Consider the following 18,878-nt stretch of genomic DNA (forward strand, 5'->3'; position numbering starts at 1 on the left):
CTATTTACAGAGAGCAGCAAGCAGAGAGAGCAAAAGGAACTTGATTAAGAGAAAAGTGTAACAATAACTCTCCCCTTTCTACAGATTTTTAGAAATCCAAACCAGTGAATTCTGCATTTCACATTGACCAGGACTATAAGCTCTGCTCACCACAGTTACGAGAAAAACTGGGCAACTTATTTAAAAACACTAATCAGGGAGGCATGGTGGCTCATGCCTGTAATTCTAGCAGTTTGGGAGGCCAAGATGGGAGGATCACCTGAGCCCAGGAATTTGAAACCAGTCCAGGAAACATAGTGAGACCTAGCCTCTACAAAAACAAAGCAAAACAAATGCTGGGTGTGGTGGTGCACACCTGTTATGCCTGCAGTCCTACCTACTCAGGAGTCTGAGCTGGGAGATCACATGAGCTCAGGAGTTCAAGGCTGAAGTGAGCTTTGATCATGCCACTGCACTACAGCCTGGGAGACAAAGGGAAACCATTTTAAAAATATGTATATAAATTAAATGATAAAATGAGGATACTTGAAGACATTTAAACAGTGCTTCTTATGAAAACTGATTCTATGTTCCCTTAGCAAAGAAGATGAAAATAATGGATATAGCAGGGAAATGGACAGAACTGGCCACAGTAGGCCAAAATGAAAGACATAACAGGTACCCAAAATTGGTACCATTAAAAACACATACTCTGACCATAATGCAGTCAAATAGTGACCAATTAAAACAAACTGACAAAAAAGGTATCATGGAGCATACAAATTCTAAATCTAAATGGAAGGGAGCTCAAAGAGGCCTTCATATTGAAAATGAAACCATGTGTATGTAAGTGAATTGTAAAAATCCGACTGCATAGCAACATTAAGGTAGCAGGGCTGAAAGAGCACAGAGATGGGTATCAGTCATACCATTATTTTTAAGAAAGGAAAAACTACAAAATTATCCATTTGGGTTCTAACTGAGGAATAAGACTATGATAATGGCAACAATTGTAAACATTTACAGTGCTTCAGTCCTACTATGGGCTCATTCATGCCCAATAAGTGACAAGCTGGAACTGAAAGCTTTCTTATATTTATTCCAATTCTAGTCTCCCTCAAGGTGTAGAATCATGTGTAACAGGAGGAGTAAGTGTTTAAAGAGGTCTCTTCTACATTTTTTTACTTCCATAAGCAGTCTCTGCAGTGTGAAATCTTGTTTGCATTATGAGTCTTAGGCAACACTGAAGTCTTTTATATATATATATATATTCCTTTTACAGTTTCTTTCCAGTGTGAGAACAATTATCTACTCAAGATTAATGAAGATGAAAGGCTTTCCACAGAGTTTACCTTCACAGGGTTTCTTTTCACGCTTCTGTAAGATATAAGATGTTGCTGTGAATGATAACTCATTGAGCTCCCTTCTAGTATGTCCTCCTCACATGTCCAGTATGGTGAAAAAAATTAATGATGATTTTCCCACCTTTCGTTCACAGGGCTTCTTACTATTGTAAACCTTAAGATGGCTTTTAGTTCTGATGACTCTGCAAAGTCTTTTCCACAATTGTCACATTTATAGGGTTTCTTTCCAGTGTGACTCCTTATGTGTGCATGTTTTGAGGCTTGCTGAAAGCTTTCCCACATTCGTTATAGTCATAGGGCTTCTGCACAATGTTCTTTCTTTCTTTTTTTTTTTAAGAGGTGTCATGTTGACTTTTTATTGAGGAGCGCAGACTGAGACAAAATCATCTTCCAGTTAGGTGAGGTGTTGAGGATCATACTAAAGAGAAGACAGGAAAATGCCAGTAATGGTGAAGGCCTTGAGAAAAGGACAGGACCCACAGACAGTGAGAGATCAGGGGAGGCCCTGGACTTCTTCCCTCATTTCCTTTCCAAATGTCCCAAATGTGCAATGCATCACCTGAGACAAGGCAGAAAGCATCGAGCTCTCTGTTTATCTCAATTCAATGACAAGTAGGACTTTCTGTTTTTGAGATGCGGTCTCATTCTGCACCTGGGCTGGAGTGCAGTGGGGGCAGTCACAGCTCACTGCAGCCTCCAACTCTGTCTCAAGCAACCCTCCTACCTCCATATCCTGAGTGGCTGGGACAAGCATGCACCACCACACCTGGCTATTTTTAAAAAGCTTTTTGTAGAGACAGGGTCTTGCTACATTGCCCAGGCTGGAGTGCAGAGATGCAGTCATAGCTCGCTGCAGGCTCCAACTCTTGGTCTCAAGTGATCCTCCTGCCCTCAGCCTCCCGAGTGGCTGAGACTATGGGCATACACCACATGTCTGGCTAATTTCTTAAACTTTTTGTGGAGACATTCTTGTTTTGTTGCCTAGGCTGGTCTCAGACTCCTGGCCTCAAGTGATCCTCCTGCCTTGGCCTCCCAAAGTGCTAGGATTATAGATGTGAGCTCTCATGCCCGGCCAACAACCAGAACTTTCCATGGACCTTGTGCTTTTGGACCTTGGGTATTTTCTGCAGGTCAAGCCATCCCGACCACTCTGAGAACCTACCCAGGGTTACTCAGCTGTGACTTCAGGTCACTCATAAGCCCACTGGGTAGCTCCACCCGTGGACAGCTGGATTCATTTGTGTCTGTTCTCTGAAGTCATGGATAATCTGACAGAAGTGAAAGGAAACGGAACCTCCACTTCCCTGGGCAAGTCGGAAAAGGGCCAGGCGAGGGCGGGATTCCTTCTCGCTGGCGGTAGCACAAGGAGCCGGGCCTACTCCTTCAGCTAGGAGACCTCATACAGGTACACGGCCAGCATCTTGGTTCCCTCTAAGTAGTTAACGCCTGTTGAGCTTCTCATTCTGGGAGTGGGCTCCGTCATCTGCCGACGCCACAGGCAGCAGCATGACGTTCTTGCCTGTGGCCTCCTGGAAGGTCAAGGTCACGGGAATACTGCCGCCTTCCCTGGTCAAATCTGGCTCAACACCAAAAACTGTTTTCAGGGCTCTTTTCCCAGCCATGTAATGAGGGTGACTGAAGTCTGAGACCCACGGCTTCCCACCTTGAACTTGTTGGGGCCGTGGAGTTCAGCAAACTTCTGAGTTAGATAGCTTGTGACCTGCTCGCTGACGACTTCGGGAGTCATGTTCAGCACGAGCCTGATGGAGAACTTGCCGACCACCTTCCTGGGAATCACAGTCTTGGCCCCCGACCCAGAGAAGGCGCCTTCAATGCCATGGAGGGAGAGAGACAGGTACCGCCATCGGTGCATGAGGATGTCTTTCTTGCAGCAGTGCAGGAGGGTGTGCGCCCGCACTTCCCTGGCAAACTCCTCCCTGTCAAAGTCAATGTCCTCGTACAGCTTGTGCTCCTCTTCCGTCACAGCAGCCACAGCCTCGTTAATTCCGGGGATCAGGATGTTCCCCCTCTTGTCCACTAAAGAGCCCATCAGCAAAACGAGAGCAGCCATGGCCTCATGCACCGAGTCCCCGTACACCCGGAATGCAGGTCTCTGCTGCTGCACGCCACCTCGATGAAGAAGCAGCAGATGCCCCTGAGGCCGGAGGCGATGCAGGGCTGCTTCTTCCCCAGCCAGTAGTTGTCAGAGATGCCGACACAGTCCACGGCCTTAAAGAAGCTGTCTTTCTGGGCGAAAATCAGCTCGCCTAGGCCCTCAGAGCCTGACTCCTCCATGCCGTCGGGGCAGAACCGGGCGTTGACAGGAATCTCCCGGTCTGTTTTCTCTTACACTCCCAGGCCATTCGCCCACACGGCCACCGGCCCTTCCCATCAGTGGAACCTCCCCGTGCAGCTTCCCATCGCGCTCCACCAGGGCGAAGGGCTCGTGTCCCGGCCGTCCTCCAGGGCCGCAGGCTGCACATCCCGGGGCCCGCAAAGGCACACCGTCTTCTTCCGTGGGTCGGAGCCCAGGCTGCCGAGCAGAATAGGAGGGAGCGGGATCTCCGAGCCATCACGGAGGTTTGGTTTCCCACGTCCACCAGCTCCATAGAGCCGCGCAACTGCCTGACGTCTGCAGCGGCAACCTCCATCATCTTCCTGATTTCGCCTCCCTTCCTGGGCCACGCGGACGCGCTCTGGATAGACACCCATTTTGCAAGTTTCTTAAGGTAGGATCCTGATTTTCACCAATGTACTTAAACGGGGTAGCGAGGGCCGCCGTCTTTCAACCAGACCCCAGACCGCAGATCTTAAAGGTTTAGCAGCAGGCGCGGCTCCGCTTCCGCCGCAACGTTCTTTCTTAAATGTTTACTAAAGTGCAGGGAATATCTAAAGCCTTTCTCTCTTTGACGCATTCATAAGGTCTCTCTCCGGTGTGGATTTTCATATGTCTCATAAGAAACGACTGATGAGTAAAGGCTTCCCCACATTTGGGACATGTTTGGCTTTTCTCTCCAGTAGTAGTTCTCCTGTGTGAACCAGAATTTGGAGCAGGGGCAAAGGTTTTTCCACTTTGATGATTCTTATTCTTTGTCTCTACAGTACAGGACTGCATCTGCACAGCATGGACTGAGTTATTTCTGAAGATATTTTCACGTTGAGTAAAATTACACGTTTTCTCCCTAACGTGAGTTATGTGTGCCCGAAGACATACATCGTCTCTGCAGGCTCTTCCAAATGGACTCCACTCATGAATGTTTGCCCTTGTATTAATTTTATTATGTAATGATGGACCTTGTTCTGGCTACCTATCCATGTGTTTGATTTTAGCTCTGTTTTTCTCCCTTATGAAACCCAGGGAATGTCGTGCCTGAAGACCATCACATTCATTTTTTTCATGTATACTATTTTATTTCAATGGTTTCTGGGAAACAGGTGTTTTTGATTACATGGAAAAGTTCTTTAGCGGTGATTTCTGAGATTTTGATGTACCCATGACAAGCAGTATACACTGTACTCAATGTGTAGCCTTTATCCCTTGCCCCCCAACTTTCCCTCTGAATCCCCAAAGTCTATTATGTCATTCTTGTATCTTTGCACCCTCATAGCTTAGCTCCCACTTATAAGTGAGAACATACAATATTTGTTTTTTTATTCTTGAGTTACTTCACTTAGAATACTCATCTCTAACTTCATCCAGCTTACTGCAAATGCCGTTATTTGGTTCTCTTTTAGGGCTGAGGAGTATTCCACAGCATATATGTACCACATTTTTTGGTCCACTCATTGGCTCATAGACATTTAACCTGGTTTCATATATTTACAACTGCAAATTGTGCTGTTGTAAATGTGTGTACAGGTATCTTTTTCATATGACTCCTTTTCCTCTAAGCAGATACCCAGTAGTGGGCTGATACAAAATTTAAATAGAGATAATTATAAAATAAAGCAATGACAAGTGAAAGTTACTATTTCTAGTTGTAAAACAAAGACATTTATTGAATAAAATTGGAACATATTTATGCTCACATAAAGAACATGTAACTGGTATTTTATATAAATGATACGCTTTATTTCACTAGACTCACCCTGTGGTTAATTTGTGAGGGACAGTTGGAGACAGTAATGTATCTTTAAATTTAGCTTCTTGGTTCACATTTTTCTTCAAGTTTCAATAACTTTCTTTTAGGTAAATGCCTCCAAGAAGATGTTCAGATGCTTTGGGCTTCCTGTGGCCTCAAGGCAAAGGGAAAGTGAGTCTGAAGTCTTGTCTTCATGCTGTTCTCTAAACGTCTGCTTTCTCTGTGGCAGATGGTCTCCCTGGTCTGATCGCTGGGGCCATTGCATTGCTCTTCTCTGAGGATCAGAGTGCAGTGGAGTTCCCTTGCTTTATTGGCCTCCTGTTGGCTTGAATAAGATCTTCAGATGTCTCTGAGTTTCAGCAACCTTCTCCTTCCAGGATGTGTCTGAAATGGTCACATGCAGCCTTTCTGGCAGGATCATTTTGCCCCTTGCTACATTAGCCCATGTCATATATGCTAGTTTTCAACTCAGTTAAGTTGCTTCTTATTTACCTCTATGGCACTTCCACATTGCAAAGATTCCTAGGTCTAGCAGGATGTTTTCTATAAACAAATCTTCCAGAAACAGAAGAATGCTCACACAGTAAGTCAGGGAAACCAAATTTATTACTCAAAGAGGGGCAGGAAGAATCAGCAAAAACCTAATTTCTATGACAAGCCTTACCTTTGAGGTCAGAGAAGTTGCCAAGTGTTGACAATCTCCTCTGCGCACGCCCCACTTTGTACTGCAGCTGAGGATCCCCTAAGTTCTCCACTGAAGTTTTATATCCCATGTGCAACTTGGCTCTCTGAGTTTAAAAGTTGCAGGAATATCCGGTTCCAGGAGGAACCAGAACAGAGCCCAGGCTGTTCCAGACAGTTTTTCTCTTCATCTCAGGATATTGTCTTCTAGGAACATTCTACAATTATTCTGAGAACTAGGAGGTAGAGAAAGCTGAGTTTGTCAAGGCCATTAAGGTCTTGTCCTCCTGCCCACATAAAGTAGACTACAGAACAATAAGCATTAGCAGAAATAATCACATTGCATTACAATAGCCATTCTTTGTTATGATAAAAGAATTTATCCACCAAAAAGTTATCCAAATTCTAACTCTGAATGAACCCGACAAACACAGATTTGGGTCCGTTGTTATGCTTTAATACAAGATTTACTAAACCAAAAAATTTAATTAAATACATAAACTCTAGAAGAAGTATAAAAATCATAAAGGCTCATTTCAACAAAGGCTGGTATACAAAGTTATCCGATACGTGACAGAGTAATAGAAACTGTTGACAATGCCTAGATAGGGCAAAGTGAACATTATTACTATTCAAATCAGCAAAGAAGACAGTTAACTCAATAGAAAAATGGGTCCAAAAATTCCAATACATTATTAGCAATCTGACAAATGCAAATGTGCACAAATAAAATGAGATCTGTATTTTCACCACTTGCTTAAAAAATGCAAGAATCTTAGATAACTTGCGTGATAAGGATATGATGAGAAACAACCTTTTTTTTCCCTTTAGAATTATTTTATTAAATCATAAATGTACAACAGCTTCTTAACTCTACACACACACTTAAATTTTTTTAAAAGAAAAACGTTATGTCTTATTTCACCATGATCCTGGCTAATAGCTTTTCAAAACTTTGAGAAAAATCTTAAAAATGTTTCACATGTCACCCAAAACTTACGAATTTAACAGTATCAAAGAAGGAATGCTTCTACACTCTTACAAAGACCACTAGAAAGAAACAACAATTAAAAAGCTAAAAAACTCTCTCAAAGGCATTTTTTTAATAATCTTTCCTCCACAGTAAGATAATGTTATTAAATAATCCAATCCATTCACAAAATAGCTCTCTGCATCTGCTCTGGTGTCTTCTGCCACATCACTGCATATTTATGCATGACTGAGATAAGAGTTTCCTTAACATTGTTATTCCGATAACCTGAAGCTGTTCTGTTACCTCTGGGCTCTCATCCTCTCCTATTTATACAGCGAAGCCCAAGGCAAAGAGGAAGAAGCCTTAGGGGCAACGGAATGAAAATTAAATGGTTGCCAACATTTTGGAAAATAACATGGCAGGACCCATTTAAAACTATGCATACCCTAGAACGTATCTGAATGATGGGTATATATCCCTGATATAGTTTGGATGTGTGTCCACTCCAAATCTCATGCTGAAATGTGATCCCCAGCGTTGGAGGTGGAGCCCAGTGAGAAGTGTTGGATCATGGAGTGGATCCCTTATGAATAGTTTAGCACAGGAATTTCCAATCTTTTGGCTTCCCTGGCCCACAATGGAAGAATTGTTTTGGCCATACATAAAATATTAACAATATGTGATGTTATGTGTCTTGGCCACACATAACACGAACAATACGTGATGAGCTAAAAAAAAAGTCACACAAAAATATAATGTTTTGAGAAAGTTTACAAATTAGCCTTGGGCCACCTTCAAAGCTGTTCAGGCCTGCATTTGGCCCGCAGGCTGTGGGCTGGACAAGCTTGGCTTAGCACCATCTTCTTGGTGATAAGTGGGTTCTCGCTCAATGAGTTCATGAGAGATCTGATTGTTTTAAACAGCCTAGGACAACCCCTTCTCTCTCTTACTCCCTCTCTGACCATGTGACACACTGACTCCCCTTCACCTTCTGCCATCACTGTAAGCTTCTTGTGGCCTCAGCCAGAGCAGATGCCATTCCCATGCTTCCTGTAGAGGCCTGAGCCAAGATAAACCTCTTTTTTAATTAAAATAAATTGCTCAGCCTTGAGTATTTCTTCATAGCAATACAAATGGACTAACACAGCCTCTGACATTGTGATACATGACCAAAAAGTGTCTTCCTAAGGATGCTATTTATGAAAGTGAATCTCTTGTTAGTGGGATATGAGTGTGAACTCCACTGCAAAATTGGATAGGAAAAATGTGGCTGGTTCATTTTATTGAAAACTATGCAGCAGCCATAGGGGAATAAAGAACCTCAAATAACCTACAGCCATGTGGGAATATATAAAGGATGTTATGCTTTCTGAAAAAACAAATAGCGATAAAGTTAGATTTATAGCAAAATACTCTTTAAGAAAAATGTATACAGTCCTGTGTATACACATACACTCAGAGAACATGCGTTTTATTTTGTAAGATTTCTTTATGAGTAAGGAACCTATATCAAACACATTAGAGTACCTGTCTATGACGAGGAATTTTAAAAATTAAATGAGTAAAACCAGAAAGAAACTTGTAGGAAAAATTAATGATAACGTCTCAGGAAGTAAAGAATGTGATTAATTTTCTGAAATTGTGATATGAAAACAGAGACTGTCAAAATCAAACAATGAACTTTAGCATAAAGATTATTGTAGGGCCGGGCACGGTGGCTCACGCCTGTAATCCCAGCACTTTGGGAGGCCGAGGCGGGTAGATCACGAGGTCAAGAGATCAAGACCATCCTGGTCAACATGGTGAAACCCCTTCTCTACTAAAAATACAAAAAATTAGCTGGGCATGGTGGCGCGCGCCTGTAATCCCAGCTACTCAGTAGGCTGAGGCAGGAGAATTGCCTGAACCCAGGAGGCGGAGGTTGCGGTGAGCCGAGATCGCGCCATTGCACTCCAGCCTGGGTAACAAGAGCGAAACTCCGTCTCAAAAAAAAAGATTATTGTAGGGCAAAAGTGTTAAATTTTAAATCCTTATCTTGCATACTTTGATGGAGGAATGGTCTTCTATATGAGGTAGTAAGATACACTAAACAATCCCATGGGTGGACTGGTAGAAAATACTAAAAACACTACTGTATTTATTTTTTTGCTCATTTTTTCCAAGAGTTTCATATCTAAACACTAGGGGAGGCCAGGTGTGGAGACTCACACCTGCAATCTCAGTGCTCTGGGGGTGCCAAGGCAGTAAGAACACTTGAGGCCGAGAGTTCCAGACCAGCCTGGGCAACACAGTGTGTTTTTATGTCTACAACAAAAATTAAAAATTAGCCAAACAGGTTGTTGTGTGGCTGTAGTTCCATCTACTGGAGAGGCTGAGGCAGGAGGGTCCCCTGCGGCCAAGAGTTTGAGGCTGCAGGAAGCCATGATCACTCCACTGCACTATAGCCTGGGTGACAGAATGAGACATTTGTCTCCCAAGTGAAAATAAGTAAGTTCCAGGAAACCACATGATATTTCTAGATTTCAGGCCCTGTTTCAGTTCCCTGTAGATTAAATATTTTGTTTATTCCCAATGCTCCAGCTGTTTCTCTGCACATCCTAGGTTTGTTCTTCTGCCTACTCAAGGCCCCAGGTCCAGCAAATGTCCTGAGGAATGGGCTCTGCTGCTAATCTGTGATCACCTAGGAAGGGCTTGTTTTGCTATGAAATTTAGTCCATTGAAACTTTTGGCCCACAGTTTTTTGATGGCTTAAACAAAAAGAATGTTTTTGTTTTTGTTTTAAAGCTCATCCAGTGCCTTCTCATTATGACAGGAGCAATTACCTTTGGTCAGTTTACTTTAATTGGAAGAAGAACCTCTAACATTGCCACTGTAATGAGGTTTTTGGTCTTTGACCTTAATGGAGCAATTAAATCCAAGACTATTTTCTATCTTATGCATGTATTGAAGGATCAAATGAGAAAATATTTGCAGAATGCATAAAGTATCTAATGTACATTATTAATATGCAGTTGTATTAAGACTACACCCTGAAAATCATGATCAACCTGATCACTTCCTGAGACCTAGAGCCAAACTTTTCCAAGGATACTTAACTGTCAAATAATTCTATTCATTTTTTCAGTGGGGCTGAGGGTTTGATCCATAAACTGCTGCCACAGAATGCAAATCAAGTATGTCAATAAGCATGCTAATTTATTCAGCAAACATATTTTTGTAGGAATAGTTACTAAAAGAAAAAGTAATGTATTGATTTAATTTCTAGTTGATGCTACTTCTGTCATCATGAACTGGTTGCAGATATTTAGAGGCGTAACCCAAAGAAGATGGCATATTCCCTGCACAGCACAAACTCTTGTTTCTCTTTATCTTCTTTTTGCTAAAGTCTACAATCTGTTGGTAGTAAATCCAGATTCTGTGGTACACACAAAACAATCCTTCATAAATTCAAACTTATGCCTATGCTTATGTTTAATTCAATTAGCCTTCAAGAGCCAACTTGAGACCATATTCAGAATGGAAGCTCCAAAAAAGCTATGGCAAACATGTGAATATAAGATCATTATAGATACTGTCCCCAAATTACCTCTGGATTCAGTGGGAAAAGGTGACAAGAAACAGTATTTAGGGCATCTAGGATAGTGCTACCTTCTCACGTCGAACAAAGACAAATTAAAAGCTCATACTAATGTTCTGAAGCCTAACAAGAACTGGTAAGGTTCAGGTCTGTCAAAAAGCCACTGCAGGTTACTGTTAAAACCACCTACACAACCATCTGGAAGCTATTTTCCTCCCTCTGGTTAAAAACAGTCGCATGTCTACTGATGATGTAGTTAAGGCTATATCTAGATCTTCTGTCTCTCAGCGGGAACATGGTTTCTCAAATGCTAATGTTTGACCGACAAAAGTTTTGCAGCCAGAATTTGTGCAAGTATTGGTAGATTAAAATACAAACGAAACCCCTTCTCATGAATGATGAAACAATTAAAAATGAATGCCAGGAACCCGTGTGTGTGTGTGAGTATGCGTGTGTGCGTGTGGATTCAGCTTCGTTAACTTTATTAACATTATTTAAAATTTAATTTTAAAAATAGATTGGGGAGTAAAATGTCATTCTTCCTCTCTCATCGTAAAGCTTTGACTCACGGGATTCTGACATTCTGTCACGCTTGCAAAGTTTGGATTCTGAAACCAGCGGCTGGACTGAGCCAGCCTACGCAGCTCTTACACAAGTGCTCCCTACTTTGCACAACAAGCAGTTCCAAGAGCCTGAAGTCAGTGATTGAGAGACAGGCTCTGAAGCCTCTTCATTTCAACTTCGTGGAATCACCACCTTATTAATGAAGACCAGTAAAAATCAGAATTTTCTGTGTCATTTATCAGATTAATTAGTTTTTCTATAACAAACTGAGTTGGAAGGATAATAAGCAAGAAATTCCCCATCCCTGATTTCTCCTGAAAACAAAAGAATAAATGTATTAGCTTTGTTTTTATTAGGTAGATGGATAGGTCAATATTGCTTGGCTATTTGTCCTTCAACTTGTGAAATATTATCGCTGCATTTTTCTCCTCAATCTCTAGAATCATGGCTAACAGGAGACAATTATGTACTGAATTACTAATTGTATCAAAAGTTTATTCGACTTATTGTCAGAGAGCATCCTCAGATTTATCTATTATAAATAGCAATAAAAATATAAAAACAATATTATAACTGAAATAATCCCTACTACAGAGAAAAGCTATGCACTGTTATGAAAGCCTTTCATATTTAGGGTTATCAGGTCAGGCTTCCCTTGGTGGGGAAGATTGAAGAGCAAACTAAAATAAGAGTAGCAGCTAACTACATAAATATGGGATGGTAGTGGGAAAAGCGTATGCATAAGAACAAAGTCCAGGACATGAAAAGAAGTATATTACATTTGAGGAATAAAATAATATTACTGAATTGTTCACATCAGTGATGTTCATGCCACAAGGGGGGGAAGAGAAGTAAAAGAAACACATTTTGTACTTCTATACATATATATTTTTTATTGCACTTTACACTCTGAGGTACATGTGCAGAACATGCAAGATTGTTGCATAGGTACACACATGGCAATGTGGTTTGCCGCCTTCATCCCCATCACCTATACCTGGCATTTCTCCCCATGTTATCCCTCCCCGACTCCCCACCCCCCACTGTCCCTCCCCTAGTCTCCCCTACAGACCCCAGGTGTGATGCTCCCCTCCCTGTGTCCATGTGTTCTCATTGTTCAACACCCACCAATGAGTGAGAACATTCGGTGTTTGATTTTCTGTTCTTGGGTCATTTTGTATTTCTTGGACCTGATTTTGGACTCTTGCTGTTTATCCTACCACCAATGTGAAGTCTTTGGGAGTTATTAAGCAGAGCAATTTACAATGTAAATTGTATTTACATGTTAAGTAAGTCATTCTGGAGATAGCACAGAAATTTGTGGAGACAGAATCAGGGAGAGCACTTGAGAGGTGCTCACCATAGCCCAGCTGAGAGAGTGATGGGCTGGAATCTATGATGGCAATGAAGATAGAGAAAAATTCACTCAAGAAATAGAAGGTAAAATCTGACAACACTTGAGGGTTGGAAACGGAAATATGAAGAAGAAAGAAATGTCAAGAATTACACTGAGATGTCAGGTGTAGGTAGAGTTTGCTATCATTTTCTGAAAAAAAAAAAAAAAAAAAAAAACAGAAAGAATATCACTTTTAATGAAAGAGACATCTGGGTTACTTAAAGTATCATGAAATGGACTTTTCCAAAATCATTCAAGTAAAAGGAAGGCTGAACTTTGACGCACAAGAGATGGTGATGGCGGTAACAGTGGCCTTGAGACCACTGTTGAGTATGGGTTTGTGCAGGTGTGTATGTGTATGTGTTTACATTGTGTATGTGTCTGTTGGGATGCCACCATTAGGAATTCGGAAGAGTGAAGACCATAAACTTGTAAACATGCTTGCTTCATAAGAAGTGTACCAAACATGTTCAAAAGTAACGAAACCAAGTAAACAAATTAGACATTAATTAAATTTAATGCCGGGCAGGAAAGAAGTATTCAAGGCCAGGAAACAGGAAAAAATATAATCAAATGAATGAATTTTTTAAATTAATTAGTAGAACGAGACAAGAATATTTTTAAACTTTAATTTCTGGTGAATATCAGTCTATAAAACTAAGAATTACATGGCCGTCAATTGACTAAAAGCAGTGCTTAGATTTGAACTAGTGAAACATCCATATATGATTTCCTAATTCCATTGTCTGTCTCAAGAATGACTTGTTTAAATGATTTCTTTTTGAAATGTTACATTCTCATCTTGAAAGAGCTTCACACAACTTATATGAATCTGGATTGTCATAAGACGTGTGGTTTTGTTAATGGTATGTTTGTGTGTCTGTTATGTACATCAAGATCAAACGCAGTTCCTGAGCTGTTCTCCAGAACACAATTTGACTTGTAATAACACTCAATAAATGGTTGGTTGGATAATCAAATCAGCACCTTGGTTTCATCAATGTTCATTTCATATAAAAGTGACTGATCCTCTGTACTCATCAATGAAACAGAGCGATGAGGGAGGGAGAGACTAAGAGGACGAGAAGCAGACCTCATTCTGCAGCGGATTTCCTGCACTCTACACTTCTGAATGCTTGGAAACACTTACCATACTCAAAAACTGTTTGCATTTCCTAGGCAGAAAATCGAAGTTAAAGAAAGTCCATATTCTATATTACAATAACTTCCACTATCACACACAGATGATGTACATTTCTTAAGCTATTCATAGAAAGTGCAGACACATTTATGTGAGCAAGATTCAGAAGAAGGGTTAATAATCAAGCTGAGTATGATTGTGAGATTCAGTCTAATATTTTATACTATTATTGTTTAATTGTATCTGTTGAAACTAAAGGTGGGAGAGTTTCTCATGAGCTACTGAAACTTACTGCATGATGCTGGGAGAGAGGCTGGTCCATGTGATTAGGCCAGATGTGTTTGCTAACTGTGGCTTAGGAAAGTTAGGTTCCTAACCACTCTCAGAGACTGGGAGACATGGAAGCTAAATTTTATAACATTTACATTTAATAATACATAATAAAATCTTTAAAATGTCAATTTTGTCTTTTCGTTAGTTTGCAATATTTTGTTTTCAGCAAACCATTGTTTTTAAGTACATACGATTTGTGTATTTAAAAAATGTGTTAAAAATATTAGACAAACTCTCTTTTTATCACCTTCCCTTTCTACCCTTTTTTGCCATTTACATCCACACATTCACCCACACATGCACACACACATACTGACCAAAATTAATTTAGATGTACAAGTGTGTTCTTTGGAGTAAAATGTCAACCTATATTAGTAAAAGTGTCACACCAATTATATTTATAATCCTCCCTTCTATTTGTTTGTTTGTTTGTTTTTCTGTTTTGTTTTCTTTTTTTTTACAGGTAGAGTTTCACTCTGTTGCCCAGGCTGGAGTATAGTGGTGCAATCTTGGCTCACCACAACGTCCACCTCCCGGTTTCAAGCGATTCTCCTGCCTCTGTAACCTCCTGAGTAGCTGGGATTACAGGTGTCCCCCCACCACTCCCGGCTAATTTTTGTATTTTTAGTAGAGACAAGGTTTAAACGTGTTGCTCAGGCTGGTCTTGAACTCCTGACCTCAGGTGCTTTGCCTGCCTCAACCTCCCAAAGTGCTGGGATTACAGGCGTAAGCTACTGCGACTGGCCTTATAATCCTTTTAAGAAGAAAGAACTCCCTTAATTTTTTGAAGAGACTATTCTGGATCCATTTTATGATTTTGTGGCCATCAAAAAAATATATCCAATTATAGACACAGCGAATATAATAAGCAGTAGTTTAAAGTGTTTACTTTTGATCGGGTGTGGTGGCTCACACCTGGAATTCCAGCACTTTGGGAGTCCGAGGTGGGTGGATTACCTGAGGTCAAGAGTTCGAGACCATCCTGGCCAACATGGTGAAACCTCCCTCTCTACTGAAAATACAAAAATTTGCTGGGTGTGATGGTGCACATCTGTAGTCCCAGCTACTCAGGAGGCTGAGGGAGGAGAATCGGTTGAACTCGGGAGGCCAGGACTGCAGTGAGCTGAGATGGCGCCACTGCACTCCAGCCTGAGTGACAGAGCAAGACTCCTTCTCAACAATAAAATAAAATGCTGAATTTTTACAAGTCTTTGTCCCCATTCTCTTTTTTGAATGCAACCACGCCCTCTAGCAAACAGCCTTGTTAAACTAATTTGCTGATGATAAATTCTTAGCAAGGGAATTCCACTGGAATTTGTTTTGCTCTTTTATGTTCAAGAAAATTAAGAGCCTGAAAAAAACGAATTAATCTGTAAATCTGAATTACTTTCTGTACAGTTCCACTGGTTTGCAGTGTTTTGTCTTTGTATCAAATCACATGATAAAACATTGGTTTTATGTTGGTTGATGACAATTTTTCTTTTAGCTACTGCTGCTGAAACCATGGAGAAAAAAGGGGTTAAAAAAGGTTAATTTCCAGAACTAATTAATCTTTAATTAAATGTCAAAGAAAAATTGCCAGAGATGGTGTTAAAGAGATGGAGAAAATGTTGTTTAAGGTTATTGCAATAGAGGGGAAAGATGGAATTCAACTCTTGAAACAAGAGGAGGGAGAGTTTTGTATGAGCTAGTGAAATCTACTGCATGATGCTAGGGGAGAGGTTGGCCAATGTGATTGGGCCAGATGTATTTGCTAATTGAGGATTAGGAAAGTTAGTTTCCTAACCTCTCACAGAGACTGGAAGATAGGGGTGCAATCTTTCTAGATGATTACCTTGCAATGTGATAGCTCCCAGGTCCTTGGGAGAGGCATTTCTGCATTGCAAAAATGGCCAGAGGTTAGGGAATGATATACATCTCAAAGGGGCAATTTGAACTTCACTGAAGTCAGTGATCTCAGGAAGTGCATATTAGGTCCCTCACTTGCACTTCCTAAGATCACATGTTCATCGTGGCTCTGTTTACAATAGCAAAGACCTGGAACCAACCCATCAATGATAGACTGGGCAAAGAAAATGTGGCACATATACACCATGGAATGCTGTGCAGCTATAAAAAACGATGAGTTTGTGTCCTTTGTAGGGACATGGATGAACCTGGAAACCATCACTCTCAGCAAACTGACACAAGAGCAGAAAACCAAACACGTCATGTTCTCACTCATAGGCGGGTGCTGAACAATGAGAACACGTGGACACAGGGAGGGGAGCACTACACACTGGGGTCCATTGTGGGGGTTAGGGGAGGGATAGTGGGAGGGAGGGTGGGGAGGGATAACGTGGGGAGAAATGTCAGGTATAGGTGATGGGGGGATGGAGGCAGCAAACCACCTTGCCATGAATGTACCTATGCAACAATCTGCACGATCTGCACATGTACCCCAGAACCTAAAGTGCAATAAAAAAGTAATAGAACTTACTTGAAGTTTTGTCTGGCTGTGAGGAAAGTTAAGGCTATTGTGGGCTCGTGGTCATACGCAATAGATGAATACAGTAGGATTTGTCTTAAACATGACGATAAGACATCATCTCAAATTTTATACAGAATCAATATATAATTAACATCAATCCATCAGTCTTGGCCCCTAATAATAAAACAAAAATGTGTTTTGTTTCGTTTTGTTTTATTAATAGCATCGACCAACTAGTGAGACCATAGGGAACAACCAGGTCACAATTCAGATAGGATCAGAAGAAACTAGAACAAGAAATCCACCCTTCAGAGCTCATGTCAGGAAAGCCACCAAAAGTCTGAGGTGCACGTTTGGGAGTCCCAGGGACTCCAGGAAGAAACATTGTTTTTTAAAGCCCCAGGAAGAAACACTGTTTTTTAAAGCTTCTCAAAAGTGGGGACCCCGATTAACCACTGAGGTTGTCTGGAAACCCAAAAGACTGCTTCCTGAAAGAAAGGACAAAACAGAATTAAACTTGTCATAACACGTACTTTAGTGTAGAAACTCCAATCCTTAAAGCAGTGTCAACATGCTCACTTCGGGTGCACACGTTCTAAAATTGGAAAAACACAGATAAGATTAGCATGGTCCCCGTCCAAAGATGACGTAAATTTGTGACACATTTCCTATTTTTAAAAAATTTATTGAGGTATTAATACCTTAAAATTGTATTATTAGTAGTTCTGAGACTAAGAATTTGCCCAGGCACCTGATCAAAGAACTATTTCTCTAGGGAAAGATAAAATCAGCTGAGGAGTCAGCAATATTATAGGTTTAAACCATGCTCAAGTAATATTTTACCCCTTAAAACAAAATTGAAATAAATCATCACCAAACAGAAGAGCAAAAATATGAAGTCATAATCACTTCGAGACTCAAATAATTGAAATAAATTATCACTAAACAGAAGAGCAATGCTATGAAGTCATAAGCATTTCAAGGCTCGAACTCTTCAAGTCTGGAAGAAACAGATATAGCACAAATCAGCACATGTAGGTGACAACCAAATAATCACAAAGGAAGAGGTAATGCTATATCTAAATTGAATAAAGTATTATATTTTGCCATATTTCATTTGTCTCATAAGATATATTCTTTATAGGTTGCAAATATTAATTGTTTTTAAAAAATCAACATACTTGCAAGTTTAACAGGACTTGATTCGGGATGGTTTTATAGTCTTATTTAGAGTACAAATAAGAAGAAAGCTTTTACAATTACATTAGGAAGTGATGAGGTGGAATAGGACTGACCCTGTAGAAGCCGAGTGTGAAAGTACCTCCAGATTCATCCAGTACACCATGGTAATACAGCTGAGAGAGAGGACAGTTTGGATGATTGGATGATCTACTGAAGACAGATTCCATTACATAACAATATATCCTGGAGGAGTCTAAGATGAGGACAGTGCACCTGGGATTAGTGACCCAGAATCACTCCTAGTGTGGACATGTCACTGCTCCGATTGTGATTTTTAGGTGGCACAGATATTTCACACAACATGATCCTGAACTACAAGAAACTGCTTCATCCCATGCTCTAAACATTAGTTTGTTCTGATATTCAAGGTTCAATTAGGTTCAATGAGAGATGTATGCTAATACTGTTTACTTTACATGATTTTCACCTTAATAATTAACTTTAAGACCTAATCACTCAGATGTGTTGGCTCATGCCTGTAATCCCTGCATTGGGGGAGGCCCAGGTGCAAAGATGGCTTGAGCCCATGGGGTTCGAGACCAGCCTGGACAACATAGTGAGAACCCTGTGTCTATAAAAGACCAACAAATGAGTTGGGCATGGTGATGGGTGCCTGAGTTCCCAACTACCTGGGAGGCTGGGGCACCAGCATTGCTTAAGCACAGGAGGTTGAGGCTGCAGTAAGCTGTGACGGTGCCATTGCACTCCAGCCTGGGCAACAGAGCAAGATCCTCACACACACACACACACACACACACACACACTCACATCTAGTCATTTACAAGAAATGCAGTTAAGCCTTAGCTCTCTCTGAGTGACTTCTACCATAGTGTGTACAAATAAGGTTTAATCTTAATTATTTAGGGAATATATTACTTAGGAAACAGGTTAAGCTCCTGTAGCAACAAGGCACCAAACTATAATGTCTTAGTAGGACGCACTTTATTTCTCTCTTAACAGTGGTGAGGGATCCGGGCTGCTGGGAGGCTTGCCTCTATGTCTTCTCCCAGACACCCGTATTTAGTGGTTCTTACTCCCATCCATGCTCAACATGTGGCCTCTATCTCTGGTTCCAT

At 41.0% G+C, this 18,878-nt stretch overlaps 2 protein-coding genes, 1 non-coding gene and 1 pseudogene across 3 annotated transcripts; 1 reads left to right on the forward strand and 3 right to left on the reverse strand.

Annotated features, from left to right (window-relative positions):
• Positions 1-1,287: 1,287 nt before the first annotated feature.
• Positions 1,288-10,953, reverse strand: ZNF114 (zinc finger protein 114). Its single transcript, XM_032266410.1, is given in 9 exon segments — positions 1,288-1,356; positions 1,465-1,508; positions 1,511-1,615; positions 1,618-1,657; positions 4,196-4,248; positions 4,251-4,628; positions 4,631-4,710; positions 4,712-4,747; positions 10,847-10,953. Coding segments are annotated over 9 exon segments (912 nt in total).
• Positions 2,704-3,852, reverse strand: LOC116541881 (annotated as a pseudogene).
• Positions 2,788-4,183, reverse strand: LOC116541882 (cytosolic non-specific dipeptidase-like). Its single transcript, XM_032266372.1, has one exon. The coding sequence runs from the start codon at positions 4,053-4,055 to the stop codon at positions 3,735-3,737; it is 321 nt and encodes a 106-aa protein (XP_032122263.1). The 5' UTR covers positions 4,056-4,183; the 3' UTR covers positions 2,788-3,734.
• Positions 10,954-17,133: 6,180 nt separating the features above from the next.
• On the forward strand, positions 17,134-17,236 carry LOC116541923. The gene has a single exon (XR_004265009.1). It is a non-coding gene; the product is annotated as a U6 spliceosomal RNA (small nuclear RNA).
• The last annotated feature ends 1,642 nt before the right edge of the window (positions 17,237-18,878 follow it).

Source organism: Sapajus apella, unplaced genomic scaffold (assembly GCF_009761245.1).
Source record: "Sapajus apella isolate SASKATOON/1434 unplaced genomic scaffold, GSC_monkey_1.0 scaffold158, whole genome shotgun sequence".
Classification (NCBI taxonomy): domain Eukaryota; kingdom Metazoa; phylum Chordata; class Mammalia; order Primates; family Cebidae; genus Sapajus; species Sapajus apella.